We start from the raw sequence: 21047 nt of genomic DNA on the forward strand, positions 1-21047 counted from the left end.
AATAAAGGTGCTATAGATTTGAATGCTCGTATGAATAAAGATTGAAGGCAAAAAACATTTGTCAGCAGTAACCCCACAGAAATAACTCTGTCTCGACGGTCCCATTAAAATGGGCTGGTTTCTACCACGCTTGTGACAGCAGCATCCCTGAGAGAATCCAGCAAAACGGTTCTTTTTTAATCCCCGGCAGTGCACAGAGGAGCGGCATTTCCCCCCCAGCCGAAGGAGCGACCGCCAGCTCTGCTCTGCCGGGCTGCTCCGCAGGACGCCAGCCTGCCGCTCCGCCGCGGGGAGGGTGCGGGCAGGGAAAGCACCGCTCTGCTGGGAGACAAGCCCCGTGCGGGTACGAGATCAGACTGCTACTAACAAGTGATTCTCGACCATGTATCGCTGCTATTTCGGCATAACACGCATTTCTTCCCAACACACGAGTGCACGACAAATTCCGTTTTGCATTTCCACGTCAGGTATCCAAGCCGCTCTTCCAGCCCACGGCCGGCAGTTATTCCCTCACACGCACGTCCAGGCAGCGTTTGTTTTATGAACCTGGCGTTCATTGCTTTCGGCATCAATATACCGGCCCCAGGAAAACAGAACTCACATTTTTCAGACAGACACGCTCTTTTCCTCTCCCTTACGTGCAGCAACATGTCAGAGGCGCCTGCCAGAAGCCTCATGAAAAAGAGGCAAACTGGAATTACCCACGCCAGCCCCCCAGGCGACGCGCAACCTTTGTAATTACGGGTTTGTAACGAGACAGAGACTTATCGTCAACCACGGCACGGAAGAATTTTTAAGCACCCTACACTTCGTAAAGCCTGGCTGCCGGCAAGGGCTGAAAAGCTTTGCTTTTGATTTGCTTTACAGCAGGCACACGGCCGCAACCACAACAATTAAGATTCCAAGACCTTTCTCATTGTAACTCATTCCACAGGCTCTTCTGAGAAGGAAAAAGCCCAGCAGAAACGGCCACGTTTGGAACACAAAATAGGAATAGCTTTAACGGTGATTAGCACTCCTGGGTTTGGAAGAAAAAACGAGGAGTTCGATTAAATTAAGGAGAGTTTGAGCCCCGTTCCCAGCACGGACTGGTTCCCACTCCCACCTGTGGGCGCAGGCAAGCTTGCCCGTGGTGCCCCGGCCCCAGCCCCGTGCTAGGACCGGAGGAACGCTGCTCCCCAGAAACGTGGCGCCGGGGGATGCGTCCCGGGAAGAGCTCCTCGCTGGGGCAGGCTGCGCCAACCACAGCATACGCATGGATAAATTCCCATCCCGAAGAGCCTCTGAGCGTCGCGGGCAGGAGAAGCGCAGGAGAAGTGGCGTTCTGCGGCCTGCGCCGGGGTGCTGCAAAACCTGTGTCGCTTTCACAGAGCAAAAGAAGTATTAAAAATGGAAAAGCTAGCGCAGGTCTCGATCTGCAAAGCTCACATAAAGCTCCAGGGTTCAAAAAAAAAAAAAAAAGCATTAAACTCGTATCCACCGTCCCAGCGCCTTCCAGGATGCTCCATTGCAGAAGGCAGCCTGCCTGCGTCCCGGCTCGCTGTTCAGGCAGCGGAGTTGACGTTGCACTGACACACCTCGAACCCGTTCCCAGGGGGCTCGCCTGTCACCGAGCGCAGCTCCTCTGGGAAAGCCTGGGCTAACTGTGGATGGGTTGGCTCTTTGTAAATTTTGTCAGTGTAACGCCGAGCGAAGGTCTGAACAGCAACCAGCGCCCGTTCCGAGCAGCTGCAGCACGCCGACATGCAGCCAGGCAGTGAAACGCAGCACCGACACGCGGCAGCGCTACCGGCGGGACAGGAGAAGGAACCACAGGCCTGTATAGAGCCCAGCTCCATCCCTCTGCGTTAGCTCCGTCTCTTTTCCGAACGCCATCTCCCCGCCCCGAGCTCCGCCACACAGCCGTGACGCAGCCCTCGGTCACCCGCTGCCGCAGTACGGCTCCCGGGCACGCTCCCATAACCGCAGGCGCTGGTCAGTGCAGATCCTGCTCTCTTGACAAACGCAGCTCCACCCCTCTCTCCTCTCTTCTTATTTCCACTGAATCACCTGCACGTCAAAAGGCAGTTTTGGAGTAGCCCAAGCCAATTGTGAATTTGGATAGAATTTGCTAAATAAATTTAAGCAAAATGAAAATAACAACAACTTAGGCATCGCTTCTCCACGCTGCTCAAGCCGTATTTCCAGTGAACACTATGCGGGCATCTCCTGTTGAAGCTAAACCACTTCGACACACTTTTCACATCAAAGATAATTGGAATGGCTCTACAGCTTGGTCATTAATTTACAGGAACTGTGACGTGAAAAGGACCTCGGGCGGCCTCCAGCCCCTCTCAAAGGGGGATCAGAGGGAGGAGACAGCAGATTTTTTCCCGAACTGTCCTTAGAAGGTGTCCTGCTGTGCTGTTACCTGGTCTGCAAGGCTCTGCAGACCTTAACAAACCTCTGGACCCGCGGATTCCACCGCTCCTCTGAAACCTCCACTGCTGAGGATTAAACCTGGCGTGTCTCTGCCCGCCCCGCAGCGCACGCCGCGTCCTCTCGCCACCGCCCTGCCCGCGGGCAGCGCCGGGAGAGCTCTCCTCCTCCAAAGGCCAAGCTGGCGCCGCCGTCAGGGACCTGCAAGGGGCCTGCAGCCTCCCCAGCACCCGCTCTCCTCCAGCTGACGCCGCATGCCAGGCGCAAGCCCCCGCTGCCGAACCATCACTGGAGCCGTCCCAGGTAAGGCTCGCGGCACCACGAACCCCGGTCACGTCACCGGCTCCTTTTGGGGGAATTCTCTGCGTTTGCCTTCAGCTCCCGATTCACCACAATTCCCCAGACACTTTCCAGCAACGGCTCGCCTTGTCGGTCATTCCCTGCTTATTCAGGCCCTTTATTTTATTTTCTGTCGCTCGAGGCTCTCTGTTAATTTCACCTTCTGATCCGCAGGGCCACTAGGAACGAGGGGCTCGCCCTCGGGAGAATGCCCCGTACCCGCCCTGCGTAGCGTCACTGTGACACTGGCGAACGCCTGCTCCGCGTTCCATCATGCGAGCTGCCGAGACACAAACCCAGTAAGGCTGAACTGGGAACAGACCCCGTGGGAGCCCAGCTGGCACGCGCTCCCTCTTCGGCAGGAAAATATTGATGTTTTCTTTCTCTGACTGCCATTTTCCAACTGGTGCGGCACCCACACAGCAGCAGTTTCCACCAGTCCACGTTTACCCAGTGTATTTATGAAAATAGCGCATGGGAGCGTGTCAAACGCTCGATGAGTCAATACCTTTAAATTAGTGCTTCCCCCCGCACGGGGCCACCCACCAGGCAGAACCAGCCCGTTTCCATTCTTTGACACCGTTTGTTCTCCGCGTGCATTTGTCGGCTATTTTTACTCCCTACCCCAACACGTGGGTACGGACCGACTGTCCCACAGCGCGCTGAGGAACCTGAAGGTATCCCTCCGACCTTCAGACACGTAGCTCAGCAAAAACACTTCTTCCTGTAGCCCGGAGCAGAGAAACAGCAACGTCGCCTCTTGACGCCGTGACGCCACCCCCTCTCCTCGCTCCTCCTCCCGATTTAAACAGGAGCTGGGTTCGTGCCCGTACGGAGAGACGCCCCAGCCCGCGGTGGCCGTGCAGCTGCAGGGTGCCCGGCTCAGGGACAGGGACACTTCGGGGTGCTTCTGCTGCGGACGCAGCCACAGCCGTATTCGCCCGTCTCTGAAAATGCCTTCACAGCCTGAGGGCTGGGGAAGCTCGCTGCTGACACAATGCCTTTAGAAAGCAACTTCCTATTTACCCAGCACCTTGAGCCACGGCGACGTCTCCCAAGAAAACGTGTAGACATCTCCCGGAACCGCGCCTGGCCCTTAACCCGGCCTGAATTCAGACAGTGGTCAGACACGCTGCTGAGGGCTTGTTTCATTCTGCTTAAAAAAAAAAAAAGAATATATCCCTGGTAGAGGAACTCAGAGTTACACTATGACCACAGAATCTTTTCGTTTTCTGAAGATGGTATCAAGGACGAAGTACCAGCTCCTCCCCCCAGGTCAGCCACATGCTGGAACTGAGTTCTCCAAAGCAGCATTAAAATACGATTTCATAGCACGTTTCCCACACTTTTCGTATAACAACAGCCACCATACGCAAAATCAGGTTCCACCACGCAAAGTGCCGGTGAAAAGACAGCAAAAAGTAGCGTTAACCGTGCTCCCGAGGGAAGAGGGGAAGCGGTATGAAGTGGGGAGAGAAAACCGAGGCCAGGGGAATCTGCAGGTATAAGTTTCCTGACTAAGATTTTAATTTTTTTCTGATGGCTGAAGGTTTGGGTCTGGGGGCTCAGCCATGCCCGGGGCTCGAACACGTAACCGCACGTCAGGGAGAACGTCAGGGGCTTGAAAGGCTCCTCGGCTCTCGCTCCCAGTTTGACACCGCGAGACTTGGCTCTGCAGCTCCATGGGCACGCCAATGAACCAGGACGGCGTTTAAACGGTGCTCTTGTGTCTTAAATTAATTTCTGTTCTGAAGATCTACCAGGGAAGCCAAGTGAAATAGATAATTTATTTTAAATCCTATAACTTACAGCAAGAAAGCCCTGCAAACTTCTGTTAAGCTGGCTCCCAACTTTGTAAATCCATACAGAGCTGCCCACTGCTGCTCTGGCTGCGGAGAGGGGACGGAGCTTTCGAAGGAGCTGCCAGGACGTAAGGCAGAGGGCTCCCATTTTCCGTCACATTCCTTTCCCCCACGGTTGACTGAAATAGATGTCCAGGTCAAAAACGCTAACTGGCACCAGTTAGCTAACGCTAACCACGCTCCAGCCGATGAACCCGAGCACAGCGATTCCCCAGCCACAGCCGTGCCTCTGAGCGACCTGCGTGCGTTCGGTGAGGTGATGGGGCTCCGCGTGACGCCATCCGACTTCAGAGTCACGGGGAGGCCGCCGCCTTCCTGCAGCGCTCCAATTAACTTTTCATTCCTCCAGACCCCCGCCCCCCGCTCTCACACGCAGGAGAGACGGCGGGGCGTACATCCGAGCTGAAAATGGCACAGTATAATTACGCAGGGAAACGCGGCGCAGTCCAGCAGCGGCAGCATGCCGGGCGTCGTCATGAAAGCAGAGGGCACAGGGCAAAACGGCGAGCTTGTAACACTCGAACTAAAGAGAGCCGGGAAAGGGAGGAATGAAGAGCCAGCAACGTGGCTGCAGGAGGTTTTTATCACAGCACTGATAAAAACTGATTGAGAACGTATGCTGCTGCTAAGTTACTTAAAAAAAAAAAAAAAAATTAAAATCTTAATCAGGAAACTTACATCAAACATGTGGAAGTGTAAAAACAGATAACTTCAACCAAAATGAAAACATCAGCATCACAGAGCTGCCAGGAGGTGGAGAGAGGGGTCCCCGCCAGGACCAGGGGCAATGGGCACAAAATGAGAAATTCCATCTGAATACAGAAAAATCCACTTTTTTAGTACGAGGCTGGCCAAACACTGGCACAAGTTGCCCAGAGAGCAACTTGCCCAGAGACCCGGCCGCGGTCTGCATTACCCCGGCGCATCGTGTGCCCACAGCAAGAGAAACCCCCTCACATCTAGCTTCCAAACCCACAGTTTCTTTTGTATTTTATCCAGATGTTTTCCTCTTCATCTTGAATCCCATCGCCACTTAAGAGCAGTGTGTAAACGGCCCAACTACTGCCCTTCCTGGCGCCTTGGACCGTTTTTTCCTCCCCATCCAACTCTCCGTGCTCTCACCTTACTCATCTGCCTCATACCCCCCATCCCACGGACTCACAACTGCACCCAGAGGACTTAAACCACAGCTTCAAAATAAATGCCTACAGGCATCTAGATGCCAGTTTAAGCAGGAAGTCCTGAAACACGACTTTTTTTGTTTGAAATCGTTAGGCTGATTCATTACGCTGACCCTTGTCCTCGCCCGCCCTTCCTCCTCGCCGCCCCCTTCCCTCCCACCGCGTTTTAAGGTACTGTCACACCTGCATTGAGCAAGGTTACGCGTGAGCGGGGACCTACCTTCTCTCTTGACAAGCGATACTTTCATCCCTTTCTAGAAACAAAGCCTGTTTTGGTGTGACGTAGGCACATGTAAGGCATTACGGTGCAAACGCGCCCGACCACCCTGGCTACGACTCCCGTAGCGACCCAGGCAGCGCCAGCCACCACCATCCACCCCGGCCCGTGCTACGGAACCACCTTCCCAAAACCTTTTGCGGCTGAAACTATGGCTAAAACGGATCTCGGATCTCTAGAGGTCACCCAGGTCTAGGAGGCAGGAGATAAGAAAAGGAACGTACTCCACCTGTGTCACAGAAAAATGGCAGTGGACAAGAACAGTCGTTTCAGCCACTTCCAGGTGGAACTGGTGACTGGACAGCTAGGAGGAAACGTCAGAGAGATGAACGTGGACATGGGAACAAAGGAGAAAGAAGGCACACTGGAAAGTGTCAAAGGTAAATCACGCTAGCCAAGCAAACAAAAAACTTAAAGAACCCAAGGGACAGCATCAGTGACAGAGAGGAAACGTATCCATGCGGAGCTGGCAGCAGAGGACGGTTCTGCAGGTCCGATCAAAAAGCTGGAAGCTCTCCAGTCGTGCACATATCTGCGAAGCCACCGAAGGACGCAACTCAGGGGCAATCAATGTACTGGAGATGGCCAAGTCAAACCAGGACACACAAAGGTCAGGGCAGGAGGAGTATGAGGGACAACCAGCGACGCTGGGAGCAGAAGACTGAAAAAAAATCCAAGTTAGAGTTAGTAGAAACAAAACCTCCCAGACAGGAAAAAAGAAGGTTTTTGAATGTTGTCTAGGCAGGTGACATCATCTCCCTTTCAACTTCAGATCTTCAGTTGCAAATAATTTGTTTCTAGGCTGTAAGAACATGTTTCACCTGACCAAAGGCAACGTCCATCGTCTCCAGGCTCCTTAGAAATCAGAAGACAAGAACGCAATATTTTGTTGTACTACAGGCAGCAAATACAATGACTTCTTTTACAGGCTGTGTTGTTCAAACGGAATCTATGTTAGAGACCCTGCTCAGGCCAGGGGAGAAGCTTTTGTGCCCCTGAACACACATTTCTGCAGGTGCTGAACACGAGCCGGCTGTCTGCGCTCCCTTGGCCGTCAGCGGGACAGAACACCGGCACCGCTAGACTGTTCTCGTCTCAGAGCAGACATCTACACCAGGTCTGCCCGGTCGCGCTCCCGAAGGGTTGGTTTGGCCACACAAGCCACGAAGGGAGCCTGCTGCAGCTGGCCCGGGAGGAGACGCCCTCGCGCAGGCAACGGAGCCGTTGAGATGACTGTCACTCTGGCACATCTACAGGATCCATGACGGCAGGAGAGACCTTTACGAGCCCTTCAGGAAAACCAGAGAATGGTCCATCCATGCTTCCACACGGGAGATACGGTAACCAGACCGAAACACAACGCATTTAAATTCCAACACGGATCTGCGACGTAACGCTGCTGGGCCACCTACAGACCGACCACGGCTGCCGAGGCAGACGGGCCGTTAACGAAGGAAACGCGTGTCATTGACCCCATTGTGCCAGGTTGTCCTGGGGAACAGAATTACTGAAAGAACAGTGCGCATTGACCACAACGCGAGGAAAACAAATCTCTTCCTGAAGTAACGTAAAATAAATCAGCTAAAACAAATAACATTTCATGGGCTTGGCCTAGTCTTACAGAAGAGCCACAATAATCCCCAGTGATTTCGAAAGGCTCGTTGGCTGCACAGAGCAGAGAAATGCCGTGTTTTGTTGTATCACAGGTTCCAAACGCAGGCAAGGCTGCACCAAAATTCCCCCTTGGTGAACGTCTCAGCGGATGTTCGGACACGCTCGCACACGTAAACACGCTGTCGAATCAATCGGGGGTTTTCTTTTGGAAACTCACATTTTGCAAAATGGAAAATACCAGAATTGTAACGTTACGTACGGAAATGTGAAAAACCTCCTGGCTGAGCGCAGCCACGGCTACACCTCTGTTCCCAGGCCTCCCCGCTTACCCGAAAAAACCCTTCTCCGACCCCATTCTGTCTACAGCGCTTCAGCGACGACAGAAAGCTGCCTGCCTCCTGCAAAACACAGTCAGGGAAACGCTGGGATCCGCAGCGCTCCTCGCCCCTCATCCCACGGAAAGCGGAGGATGAGGAGGCTGGAAACGGCAGAGGCTCCACTGAGAGACGCACACGGACTGAGGGGCAGCATCGGCAAGCACTCCTTCCGCTTGCTTGCTTTTCGCTTTTTATTCACAAAAAAGCGAGCTCAGGCATGAAAATCCTGTTCTACAGCTCAGTCTCATTCCCAACAAAACGGTTGTCAAGGGGAGGCGATTTCCCTGTTTTGAACAGCAGGAAATCGCAAAAGGAGGTTTCCGTCCTCCCCTGCCGATGAACGGCGGTCGCCGCGTCCCGGCAGAGCAGCCGGCCCCTGTGCTGTCCTCTGGCACGCCTTGCCCAATGAACGGACCCAACCACCACAAGAACGCCCGAACAGTACAAAATATTCGCTGTTCTTCCCCAGGGAGACCCTGGGCCGAGGGCTGCCCGCTCTGCCCCCAGGAGCCAGGTCGCTGCCTCGGTTTCTCCAGGCCGGAGCTGGCAAGCACCCGCTGGAGAAGTGCTGGAACGAGGCCGGTTTTCACCAATAACTGAGTGCAATCCACAACTACGACTAAACTCCTTCTCTTATTAAAAACGTTACTAGGAAGCAGGCGAAAAAGGCTTTTCCAGCTACCCAGAGGCTCCAGCTGGCTGCATCTCTATCTGCAGGAAACCCCGCAGGCAGCAGCTTCTGTGCGGAGGCAATTACAAAACTGCAGCAGCAGCTCTTTTTCCAACAAAATCCCACATAGGTATGCATTTCCTGCTCCTTCCAACTTCGCCTCCAAATAAACTGATCCATATTCGCTCCGTCTTTCAGGGAAATAAAGCAAAGCTGAAGAAAAACCTTTCCTCTTGGATTGGCTGCTGGTGGAAGCCGGACTACATCAGCGTGAAGGAAGGTTTGACGGAGGTATAAATGGGTGTAAAACGCTCTCCAGGACGGAAAGGATTTAGGCAGGATGCTGCCTTTGCTCATACTATAATCACAGGAATCAAATCTATTTCAGCAAACGCTGCTGTGCTTCGCTGGTGCCCTTTCATTCTTTCTCTGCACTGAGGACATCCAAAGACGGGCTGACCCCTATCCTTCCTGTTTTCAGGATGAATTTTGTGTCCACAGACAGGCAAACATGGAACTTCTAACATCTGCATCCATCATTCACCCCAGGTATATAAAATACAGCCAGTTTTAGGAGCACATTTGGCTTTCAAGAAGAAGCCAAGGCACTGGAGAGCGGCCAGTTTGAGCAGCTTCAGCCCATTTCAATCCAGCTCACACAAAGCCACCCCAGCGACCCCGCTATCTTCATTTCACGCAGCGACCCCGCTATCTTCATTTCACGCAGCGACCCCGCTATCTTCATTTCACGCTGCCGAGACGTGACGGTGCCTCCAGCAAGGGAAAGGAGGTGCTTAATCGGAGTCAGTGATGATCTCTTACATCACAGATCAACCTAGAGCAACAGTAACTGCAAAAAATCTTGGGGAAAACATTGCAATCAGACATATGTCAACCGACGAAATAGAAATACGGGAAGTTTTCAAAGAAGGAAGAACCTGTTTCTCCTGCTTACCTCACGCTATGACGCTGACACCTGTACGTCTTCCATTACCGAAATGGAGGACACACAGATAACAGACACGAGACAGACGAACCAATAATGCTCCCACGTATTCAGTGGCTCCGTCAGGGCACGAGAGGCTCTGGAACATTACACCAGGTATGGATGGGCACGTGCTGAGACAAACAGAGAGCCTCCTTCAAGCCGAGGCAAGAGCCAAGTATATTTCAGCCTTCACGCTTACTACCGAACACACAATCCGCAGCCACGCGGCTGGCCACGTGCAGAGGTCATGCAGAAGTTCCCGGTCCCTGCAACGCCTTCTTCGCACAGCTAACCCCCCACCGCTATTGGATACACTTCCACGTGTAAATATTTGTAACCTGGCAATGGAATCGCATCTCTGCCCTCCTCAAACTAAGCAGGCAATGCTCCTTCAGCAGCACACTGCCAGCTTCCAGGCATCTCTACAGCTCCCTCACAATTAATTCTGCAGGGTTTCTGTATTCTTTTGGAAATACGCATTCCTGACCTGAGCCAAAGTTCTAGCGGTATCAGGTAAATCCTGGAGAGCAGCATTCCTTTGGTACGTGTGGACACGGCCTGATTCAGACAATCTATGCCACCTTCAGAGGCACTTTCAGTGCAGTTCAACTCCATAACGCCAGCAGGCACGCCTCGCAGAGACGGAAACAGCTTGGATCGCAAAACGCGATAACCTGAAACGGCGATCCCTGAGCACTCCTTGTAGCGCCTCGGCCGAACAAACAGAGGAGCCCTGCTGAAGACCTGTATTTCTCATTACTGTGCGAATAAAACCGACCCAACACCTGCAGAGGAGTAGGTAGCCACCACAAGCAGATATTTGGCGAAGAACAAAGGCACTACGTGGAGTCTGAACGACAATACCTTTCCAGAGATGTGTCGGGGTCCCACTGCCAGCCTCAGGTACTTCCCAGGCCTTGTTGGGTGGTTACGGAGGAGCACGTGTTCCGCAAGCTGAGAGCCTGAGGAGTGGAACGATGGAGGCACACATTACTACCTGACCCTCAGGCTGCCTGTCAGCCTGTCCGCTCCCCCCAGGGCCAGGAGAGGAGAAGCACCCCATTCCTTCTTTGGAATAAGCAACTACAGAGAGAAGCAGCCTCTTCCCACGAACTGCCGCAGAACCTGCTAGATGAAGTAACCTTCCCTAACAGAATTCTGAAAGTGGGATCCTTGGAGAGGGATGAACCAGGACCTCGGCAAGAGGCGGGCACTAGTACGGGTATGGTGACAACTGAGGAGGGCATCTACCATGTCTTTGCTGCCTGTGAGTTCTCGTGATGCCTGACAAAAGATGACACTTGAAGGTAAGACGATTTTGGCTTTCTAAAGATACGTTCTGGACTGGTCTGGTGCCATTCCACCCTTATGTGAATGTCTTGCCCCTCAGGAAGAGCCAGCTGCGGACAAAGGATGACAATAAGGATCATTTTGCAGAATCAGGTCGCTTCTTTGGTGTTTATTCCAAATTTATTCCAACTTCTTCTCTTAGTCTTTGTTGGAGAGGCCATCTGTAAAGTATATGTGCTACAGAGGTCTTCATCCTGAATCACCTCAGTGCAGCCTTGGAATTACTGAGGGAACGGCGTATTTATCAGAGTACGGGAAAGTTCCATGCCTTTAAATGGGAAGTCATCTAGTTACTTGCACGTTTTTCAGAACATGAGCTGCGTTGTTTGGTAATGTGACCAAGGATCTACCCCAATGGCTGAAGCAGCCGATCTTAACAGTTTTGTTACCCTCCAGGTTTTTTGATGATCACGCTCAGCTCCCTTCTACAGATACATGAGGTCTGAGTGAACCAACGACAACTGATTGTCATGAGGAAATTTTTAGGCAAGTCTTGGTAGTCGGCAATTTCGGGGTGCGTAGAGGCAGATGACATGCCATATGTGCAAACAGGTCTGACTTCTCAAAGTCTTTATTTCTGAATTATCCTTGGCCTACCTGATCTTGTCTTGAACAACAGACAGCAACAGAGACCTCGCTCCTTTACAAGTACAACACCGCTCCAAGCCAAAGGGCGCTGGTGATCCTAAAGCCCTGTGGCTGATTCTATCATGTCCTCATCAGGCAAACACTCATCTTGGTAGCACTGTTGAAAACCTATTCACGTTTCCCTTGATCACTGCAATTTCTGCATCCAGTATTTCTGAGATTCTTGTGATCAGCTCCAGCTCCATGCATATTCTTGCCCACGGTGGCAAAGAGAAAGATTTCTTTAGCTCTGCGCCTTTGCGACAGTCTGGGCTCACAAGAGGTATGTGGATCCCTGCCGTTCACACAAGCAGAAGAATATGGGACGGGGACACCAAAGTGGGCTCAGATTTGACTATCAGGTGCAGGTCTGGTCACCCCACATCAGAAAGAAATGCTGAGAGAAGAAGAGGTACTGAAAAGTACAATGAGCATGATCCGAGTCACGGATTGCCTTCTGTGCCAGGAAGGATTAAGTAGACAAAGACTCCTGGGCTAGAAGCAGGTGGGACATATAGAACCTTCCGTAGAATGAAGAAGGGTAACAGGTGAATGTTACAACAAAAAAGGAAGAGTTTTTCTTAAACAGGCCAGAACTGAATTGTAGGACTCACTTTGGACGGCGGATTTATGAAGCAGTGGTCTCCATACATACTGCAAATCAGGAAGCAAACTGCTGAGTGCTGCGAGACAGGAGCAAACGCAAAAACCAAGAGCAAACTCTGACTTACTGACTTGACCTAGCGGCTTGCTGCCTATCACCCTAGCTAAGCATCTGCTACTTGTCACCATGGGTGACAGGATGCCATATCAGCACAAAATTCTCGGACCCACAAAGCCCTGATGATGTAGAGGTTCAGTCACAATCTCATCAGGGTTTACCTTCAAGACTACTTTACCTACGAATACGTGCTTACCAAAGCTGCTGATTTCCTTTCCCTCCACTATCCCACACAGAAATGCCGTTCCACTATGCCTTATCTCAACAGCGTAAGGTCTACGTGGCCAAGAAAACAAGTTGAAGGGTCAGGTCGTAATACACAGCCCTCTTCTGATTTTGGATTAGTGCTGGATACGGTACGTTCCTGGCATTTGCTGTGCCACCCCCGTCTCACATTAAGGGTCTAGGAAGGCTGGGCCCTGCCCACAGAGGAACAGAAGCACAGCTGGCAGATGATGATGTGAAAGACACATCCTGAATGAGTTTCTGGATGGCAACAAAGCCCATATTGGTTTCCTCTTCTCATCTGCTCTTTTAGTGGTAATGTATTTGTTCAGATCTGCTTCAATTAAATGGGCAACTGAAACATCTGTGGAGGCTTGCGTCCCCTCCATCAGAGACCACCCTGCAGAACACCAGTGCTGGGCTTGCATCTCGCCTGAGCCTGTCTCCTGGTATCCTGCAAAGCAACAAACAGAGATACACGCTGTAGATAATCTTACTGAGGTTTCACTCTGTCCTCTTCTTCCAGACCAGACACGATTTTTACAGATAACACAGTAGAAATATCTGAGAAAAAAAGAGATCTCTGAGAGGAAAGAAGCTGAGGAATGAAAAATCCTGGGACTACGTTATTCCGACAGACAAAGAGGCCCACCGACCAGCACAGAAACTAACCGCGTACCGGAGAGAGGCGAGACGCCGGTGAGCCGGAGCACGACAGGGCTGCGCCACGAAGCTCTCCCCACCAGACAGGTGAGACGGTCTTGCTGACTGCGGAATTAGAGATTTTATAAATGCAAATTGCCCAGCTTAGATTAAGAAAATGGGAAACGTCGGTAGAAACCAAAGAACGGGTGGTCGCCACCCAAACTAACTGTTGCTCCCGAGTCAGAACTGACGGAGGATTATACTGCTTCACTCTAAGATCTCTTACGCAAGAGGATGAAGAGGCTGCAGGAGAACCTGGCCGACATTGCGGCCTGGGAAGCGTTTCACGCTTGTGTGCACAGAGGACACGCCTGCCTAACGCAAGATCTTCTCTGACAGAGATCTGAAACAACTGCTGTCTGCATGACAGCGAACAAACCTGGACCCCAAACAGCGGCTCAAGGTGGAGACAATGCAAGAGACCTTGCCCACAAGGTTGCCTGAAACCCAAGAAACGAGAAGATGTTACGAGTCACATCCCTAAGGACTCAATACTCCGTAAAGCACTGGCTTTGGGAATTGTCCGCTCTCTCAGCCTCTCCGCTTCTAATTCAGCAAAAGGCATATTTCATAGATCAGCCCAGGCTGGAAGGGACCTCATGAGATCATCCGGTCCAGCCTTTCGTGGGGAAGGGAGCCTAGGACTCGCTCCTTCCGGACGTGGTTTACTGGGCACGCTGGTGTTAGATTGATGGTCGGACTTGATGATCTTGGAGGTATCTTCCAACCTTAAAGATTCTGTGATTCTGTGATTCTAGATAAGATCATCTAACACCTTGCCCAATTGCATCTTGAAAACCTCCAGCGACGGGGACTCTCTCCCGTCCCATGTTTGCAGTCCTACAGCGCGCTGCCCACTGCACAGCCTTTGTTGACACTACACAAAATGACTTGTAGACGGATTTTGAAATAATTTAAACACAGACAGTTCAAACCTGCATACGCACAGACTTATTTTGTCAAGGCAAGCAGAAGGAAAGCACAGGGATCTTTGCTTGCCTCTGCCTGAAGGACTGCTGCTGAAAACGAGGGGCCGGCCTCGCCTCTGCAGTACCAGCCTGTCACTACGGCAGCGCCGGCTCGGCTCCTCATTCCCTGCCGGGAGCGTTTATCCACCCGCAGCTGTGGAGCAGGGAAGTCTCCAGCGAGCCACCACCTTGCTCGTCTCCCAGCATATCTTACCGAGAAAGAAAAGTGCAAATATGGGATTCAACTGGTTTTTGCATTTTTACATAGGAATAACCATACAACAATTGACATGCATTTAACCAAGTACACGTAAACCCAGATTCAACTCAGATGCCTCTAGCAGCCATGGGAAACCCAAAAGAACTCTGATGGCTCAGCTGTGTTTGGCGTGGAGAGCAAGCGTGAGCCACGCAAGGCAGCACGCTCCTGCCGCGACGTGTCTCAGCAGGACAGTTACTCTCCTGCGTCAGCAGCGGAGCCTATGATACAACAAGACCAGCCTTTCCCAGACCAGCTCTGTTTAAAAAGAAAACCAAAAATCTCTTTAGATGTTTCTTCACACTCATGTAGTAACACCTCTTCCAATAAAAGGAAATCACTCTTCAGGGAGAACAAAATGAAGCTTTACGAACAATTCCACGTATTACGAACGCTGCACGCACACTTTGAAGCGGCAGTGGTACCTGAAATCTGTTAGAAGAGCCCTAGTGATACAAAATCCACACTGCATTTTTCCTCCTCTCGCAGAAACAATCAGCCAACGCCGCAAGGCACGCGTACCTTTTTGTCGGGGTAGGTGCTCCAGAAGATGGGTGGGTCACCATGGCATCGTTCATGTTCGTCTGAGGCCGAGGAGGACTGAAACAGAAATAGTGACTCCAGTCAGTGATTTAAAAAACCGAAAAGGGAACCAACCCAGCAGCGGGGACCAGGACATCACCGTGCTGCGTGAGAGCAGCAGGGCAGGGAGCGGCAGGAATCGCTTTGCACAGAGACACGGGGAGAGCCCGCCCGGCTCTGGGCTGACTGCTCCGCGCCGTTCACAGGTCACAAAGACAAAATCAACCTTCCTCAGTGCGTAACTGACCTTGGCACTGTCTAGGAGTTCAAGCAAATGTAGGAACCGTTCAAATGGGGGCAATTATTTGAAGTGTTTAAAGAAACTAGGCAAAGATTTACTATATCAAGCAATCATTGCTACAACAACCACATGCACCATCTGTTTGGTTTTTATTTCATACGATAAAGTTAGTTGGAACAAACCAAACCGACAGAGCCTCGTGTTCCTGACTGCCCTATAAAATACAGCCGCGGGCTGATGCTCCCGTTGCTTGCCAGTTTCCCAGTGCCACAGTGCCGTGGCCATGCGGTGCTCGCGGCTGGCGGGGCGCGGGAGGACAGGAGCCCACACGGGACGTCCCAGCAGCTCTGCCTGTGAATTCACGGCCTGGGAGAGAGGAACCGCAGCAGCTTCCATCACAGAACCAATATCTGCCCACGTTTACCCTCCAGCGACACTCAAACACACCCGTCACCCGCTAACACGACACTCGGGGAAGCACAGGGTTGTCCATGCGCAGATAGAAGCTCAGTTTGCACATCAGCCAGCGCAGCCTTGTGCAGATCCACGCTTCCCTGCACGCCTCCCTGGAACACGCGTTCAGTTCTTCACCGCGTCCTTCCCTTCACTCAGCAATTTCCAGAGCCCAGTAATGCGGAGAATCAAACAACCATTAAGAAAAAAAAAATCACCTGGATGTCAAACACGTCAAATCACGAGGAATATACGCCCTGTAGACCTCACCGCATTCCGTGGGGGATTTGAGTGCAGAAGCACTTCAGTGCTCAGTCTTCGCTCAGGACAGATGCGCCCAGAGTTCCTGTGCTGCGTGTTCAACCTTAACGCTGCTCTAAATAGAGCATTTTATCAATAAATGATGGGGTCATAAGATATTTAGCGAATGTGCTCCTTCAGAAAAGGAACTTCTTACCATACAAAAAAGCAGAAATGGGATCCGAACGCGCTGGGGAGCTGACAGGCTGCCACGCCATGGCGCGTGGGAAGGCACTAATTTTGCTAGTGAACATACAGATACACCCCGTGGTAACGAGCGGTTAATTAACAGTGCTTGTCCTCTGCCCCTTTATCTCCCTACTCACTCTTCATCCACAGAAAGCAAGGAAAGCTCTGTCCACATCCACAATGCCAAACTCCCCTTTTCCCTCGGGATTCACCGGCCAGCTCTGCGTTCTGCCACACGCAGGGGCCGTGAGAGAAACAGCTACAAGGAGCAGCGTTTGCAGCCAAAGCTGCATTTTTCAGCCGCAGCTCTTGCTGGAGTTTCCGCATGCGCTAGCTGGGTTTCTCCTTTGGGAGGGACAAACGGTTTCCTTAAACTCCGTGCGCCCGGACACCACAAGCACCACCTCAGCGCTCCTGCTTCTTTGAGGGGAAGCGAATTCAGTCACGTGGCACCGCATTCAGGGAGCGCCCAGAACGAGGGGTCCACGGGCGCACGCAGCCGCACGCGCTGCCACGGAACTCACCAACCGCACGGGAGGGCACACTGTCCGTCGGCACACAGAAGCTCACCTGCGTGGGTCTGCTGGTCCGAGCGAAGGGGAATTCCTGATTTTACTACAATGCTGCTTTGATGTGACTCTTTAACAAGAAAGTGGAGGTGATTCGCCATTCACAATCTGGTTTTAGTATCGTTACGAGACACTTCCACAAGTTCATTCCAGTTCTGTAAATACCAGCGTCCCCAATTTTCCAGCTAAATCCTTGCTAACAGTGATAAAGGGGAAGAAAAAAAAAATAAATACGAATACCTGGTTGAAAGATTTCTAATAGCACAATTCTGTCTTCTTTACTACGTCCAATAAAGCCTTTCCCAGTCCAGAGAGTTTCTTGAGGCCATTTACACACGGTCAGGGAATATCTCTTCACTATATTTTCTTGTATAACTGTGACAGAAAAGTTGCATTGCTCATGAAAGCAGGAGGATGCTGTAACCACGTACACAACACCTCTGGGGTAATCAGAGCTGCCTTCGTAAACCTGGGGCTTTCGGGGCAGGTCAATCTTATTTTCCCCAAACTTCTCGCAACTGAACTCATCTTCTGAGATGCTCATGACAGTTGGCACCTGCTACAGTCTACCAACATAACAGAAAAAAGACAAATGTTCTTGAATTACCTACAAGGAGAGACTTTTCTGCCTCTATAATCTATAAACCAGAGACGTGAGGCAGGAGAAATCCCCAAACCATCGCTGGCAGAGAAACTCAGAGGCTGGACTCAGAAGAAGTGAGTCTCTGCCCACAACGTAGCTGAAACACTAGAACAACTAAAGGAACTGCTATGTGTGTCAAGAACAGCTTACAACTTTCCTTCAAAGCTTCCTCTGTTTGGTTAAATTTTTCAGGTTTAACTTATCTGCCATGTAAGGAGTATGGAATCAGCCTCGGGTGCTCTTGGGAGGAAAAGCACCTAAAAACGCGCAGCGAATAAGAGAAATCTTTCAGATCCCCGGCAGGTGGGACAAGTGTGGCAGCCACAGAAGCTGAGAAATCAAACTCCTGAAATTCTCTTTTTTTCATGATGCTTACAAAAAGTGGCATTGGCCAAGCAGCTGGGAGATCGGCGGTCAGCCCGTGCCAGAGAGCGTAAATCAGGACGTCGGCAGCGACGACATGCGAGGTCCAAGGCATATACCGCATAAACGTTCAGTAGCTTGAAAAACAGGAGTGTCCCTCGCAAAAATAAAACGCTTATTTTAGGTGGTACGTTGCTGGTTAGCACTGAAGTAGGTGCTCACGCGTTCGGTCACGATGCCTGAGGCGCTGTCCCTCTCCGTGTAACTGGAAATAACCGAGGAGATATCAGCGCAGCAGGCTCAAGCCAGGACAGGGACTCATCCTGCCAGCTGTGCACCCCCAAACGATGGGGGTGCTCCTTTGGCCCGGGTACGCGGAAGAAAACCCACAGCTTTGGGGACTTGTGTTACTCCGACTCCGCCCAGGGACCGCAGGCTCCCACGTGCCGAAGCATCGCCCAGCCGTGGCAGGCGCTACCCGAACGAAATAAATAGCAGGGGTTTGCAGAGGGCTTGAAAGCAGGGGTCATGAGAGCCCGCTGCGCACAGCACAGATTTGGGAAGGAAGGAAGGAAGGAGGGGCTCCTAGAACAACGCAGGTATGCCATCACTAAGCTGTCATTTTAAACAGTTTACTCACCCACAGCAGAGAAACTCAGAGGCTTTTCCACACAAATGCCATACACTGAATTCTGAAGCTAAAATACCTTAAATAGTCTTTACAGAGGGTTCACACACCCGAGCTTTCCAGCCCCAGCACTTGTTTCTCTTCCTTTATTTTTCCAAAACAGATTCATGTACGAATATTCCCTCTGTCTCGCCTCTCAGGACCAACTCCCTCACTCAGTGTCCATGCCAGGCTACTCCTGGAAACAAGATATTGGACAAAACAGCTTTTTGGTCCAACCCAAGACAGGTATTCTGTTGTTAGATTTCTGCATCATCTTCCTAAACGTGCCAACAGGCTTTTACAGGCATTTGCCCTAATTCTAATAAAATCAGCAAAGATCTTGACTTTTCTCTGTCGCTAGTACCTACTCTTACTAAAAACCCGTCTCCCACCTGTAGTAAAACCTATGAGCTCCAGCTGTAACTGAAGTTGCTGCCACATCTCAGCAGTCTTGTCTAAATATGAGAGTAACCTTGTCTAAAAACGAGAAATAAGAAATCGATTAGTCCTGAATTATCACCTACGGCTGTCTCAGCCTCCCTCTCTCACAGCAACCTCCACGCTGTGGGGACAAGCACGCTGCGGCACCTCTGCTGTGAGGCCAGGCTGGGAGAGCTGGGGCTGCTCCGCCTGGAGAAGAGGAGGCTCCGGGGAGACCTGAGAGCGGCTCCCAGTGCCCAAAGGGGGCTGCAGGAAAGGTGGGGAGAGACTCTTCGGCAGGGCCTGCTGGGACAGGATGAGGGGTCATGGCTTTAAAATAGAGGGAGGCAGATTTAGATTGGATACTAGGAAAAAATTGTTTACAATGCGAGTTGTAGAGCACTGTCCCAGGGTGCCCAGAGAGGCGGTGGATGCCCCATCCCTGGAAACATTCCAGGCCAGGTTGGCCGGGGCTCTGAGCGACCTGATCCGGTTGGAGATGTCCCTGCTCCTGGCAGGGGGTTGGGCTGGGTGGCCTTGAACGCTCCCTCCCCACCCAAACCCTTCTGTGATTTGATGATAATCAGCACATTTAACAAAACAAACAACGTGTTTTTGATACTCAGACTTGCTGGTTTGTTTGCCAGAAGGTGTGTGTGCACATCCCATTCAGAAAAGCTGTCGTTCTGTCGTTACGCATCGACTGCTAAGTTCATCAACGCCAGCAAAGGCGTTACTGCGCTTGGATGATACGTCATTTATTTTACGGGACAACACGGACATTATTCACACCAGAGATGATTAGTGGGCTGCCTGTGCTTCCTGTTGTTCGAGCAGGTCTTGTTTATCTTTAAGATGATAAGATACAGGATCTATGGCTGCTGTTTTGTTTTTAAGCTTCCTTTCTGGCCAATTTTACTGCAAAGGGCAAAGGAGGACACGTTCTTCCAGGGCCGTGTATCGAGGAGATTGACTCTGTTTCGCTAGTTCACTGAAGACCCTACCAAGCAGCGGCAAAGGAAGACAGATACAGAGACAAACGCCTGAGATGCACTTCGCCTGTGAGTCTCACCACTTCTCCCGTTCCGATCCTCCCGTCTGTCACAAGCAAGGCAAGAGTTGGTAGGCGTTCAAGGCAGCACAAGGACACCAGGTCGCTCTAAGGAGAAGGGAGTCTCTCCCCTCCCCAGCCAGAGGGAGGCAATAGGACAAAGGCACACAACACAACCATGAAAAGAAAGCATATCCCGGCCATCGGGTCTAGTGCCAGCAAAGCGACCACTGGATGTAAACAACCAAAAGGAAGGGTGGAATGGGGGGAGAAGGTCCAAGGGAACAGGGAAATGGTCGGTGTCGTCTCTCAGTGAAAGAGGATAAAGCCAGTTTACGCTATGGAAAATGCTCTATGCTGATAATACAACTGAAATCTTCCTCCCTTGCATGGCAAATTCTCAAAAAATAATAATGAAAATGGGAGACATCATTTGCCAAGTTAAAGACTTAGAGCCTACTCCAGCATGCCTCATTTTCGAACTGTTCCTACAGTCTGTGTCCCAGAAATCTTCAGGAACGCAGTCTGATGGCCTGATCCAGAGCCGTTTGGCCCCACTTACACCGGTAAGTGAAACAGTGCCAGGGAGCCTTCCAGTATCCTGGACCAGGATCATCTGCACGTTTAAATCATTAGCAGAGCCGAGCGCAGCTTTGGCGTGAGTCGAACAGCTCCCTCCCCAGCAATTCCTGGGAGCCAGCAGGAAGGACTCGCAGTAAGCAGTTCGGATGTGGCCAGACTCTCCTGGAAGGTAAGCAAGAGGAAGAGCACGGATGCGACGGCGCAGAGACAGCTGGCTGCGCTGGCAAGGCACGGTCCCAGGCACACTCACATCCCCAGTAACGCTACGGCTCGATGCAGGGCTTTGACTCTGCATCCTCCGGTTTCCCTCTGAAATCAAAGCCGCACAGCGCTTAATGAGAAACCTGCTGCAGAACGGTGTTTGCTCAGCAGCAGCGACCAGGCAAAGCCCTCGCACCACTGG

At 51.6% G+C, this 21047-nt stretch overlaps 1 protein-coding gene across 9 annotated transcripts in view; it reads right to left on the minus strand.

Annotated features, from left to right (window-relative positions):
* The window catches only part of DTNB (dystrobrevin beta), a 175739-nt gene that overhangs the window by 79159 nt on the left and 75533 nt on the right, over window positions 1-21047 (minus strand). For all 9 annotated transcript variants that reach the window (XM_086743545.1, XM_086743544.1, XM_086743543.1 and 6 more), the window contains one exon: window positions 15104-15181. In XM_086743545.1, coding sequence (XP_086599671.1) covers window positions 15104-15181 — 78 coding nt within the window. The remainder of the gene's footprint in view (window positions 1-15103; window positions 15182-21047) is intronic.

Source organism: Chlamydotis macqueenii, chromosome 3 (assembly GCF_036417535.1).
Source record: "Chlamydotis macqueenii isolate bChlMac1 chromosome 3, bChlMac1.mat, whole genome shotgun sequence".
NCBI classification, from domain to species: domain Eukaryota; kingdom Metazoa; phylum Chordata; class Aves; order Otidiformes; family Otididae; genus Chlamydotis; species Chlamydotis macqueenii.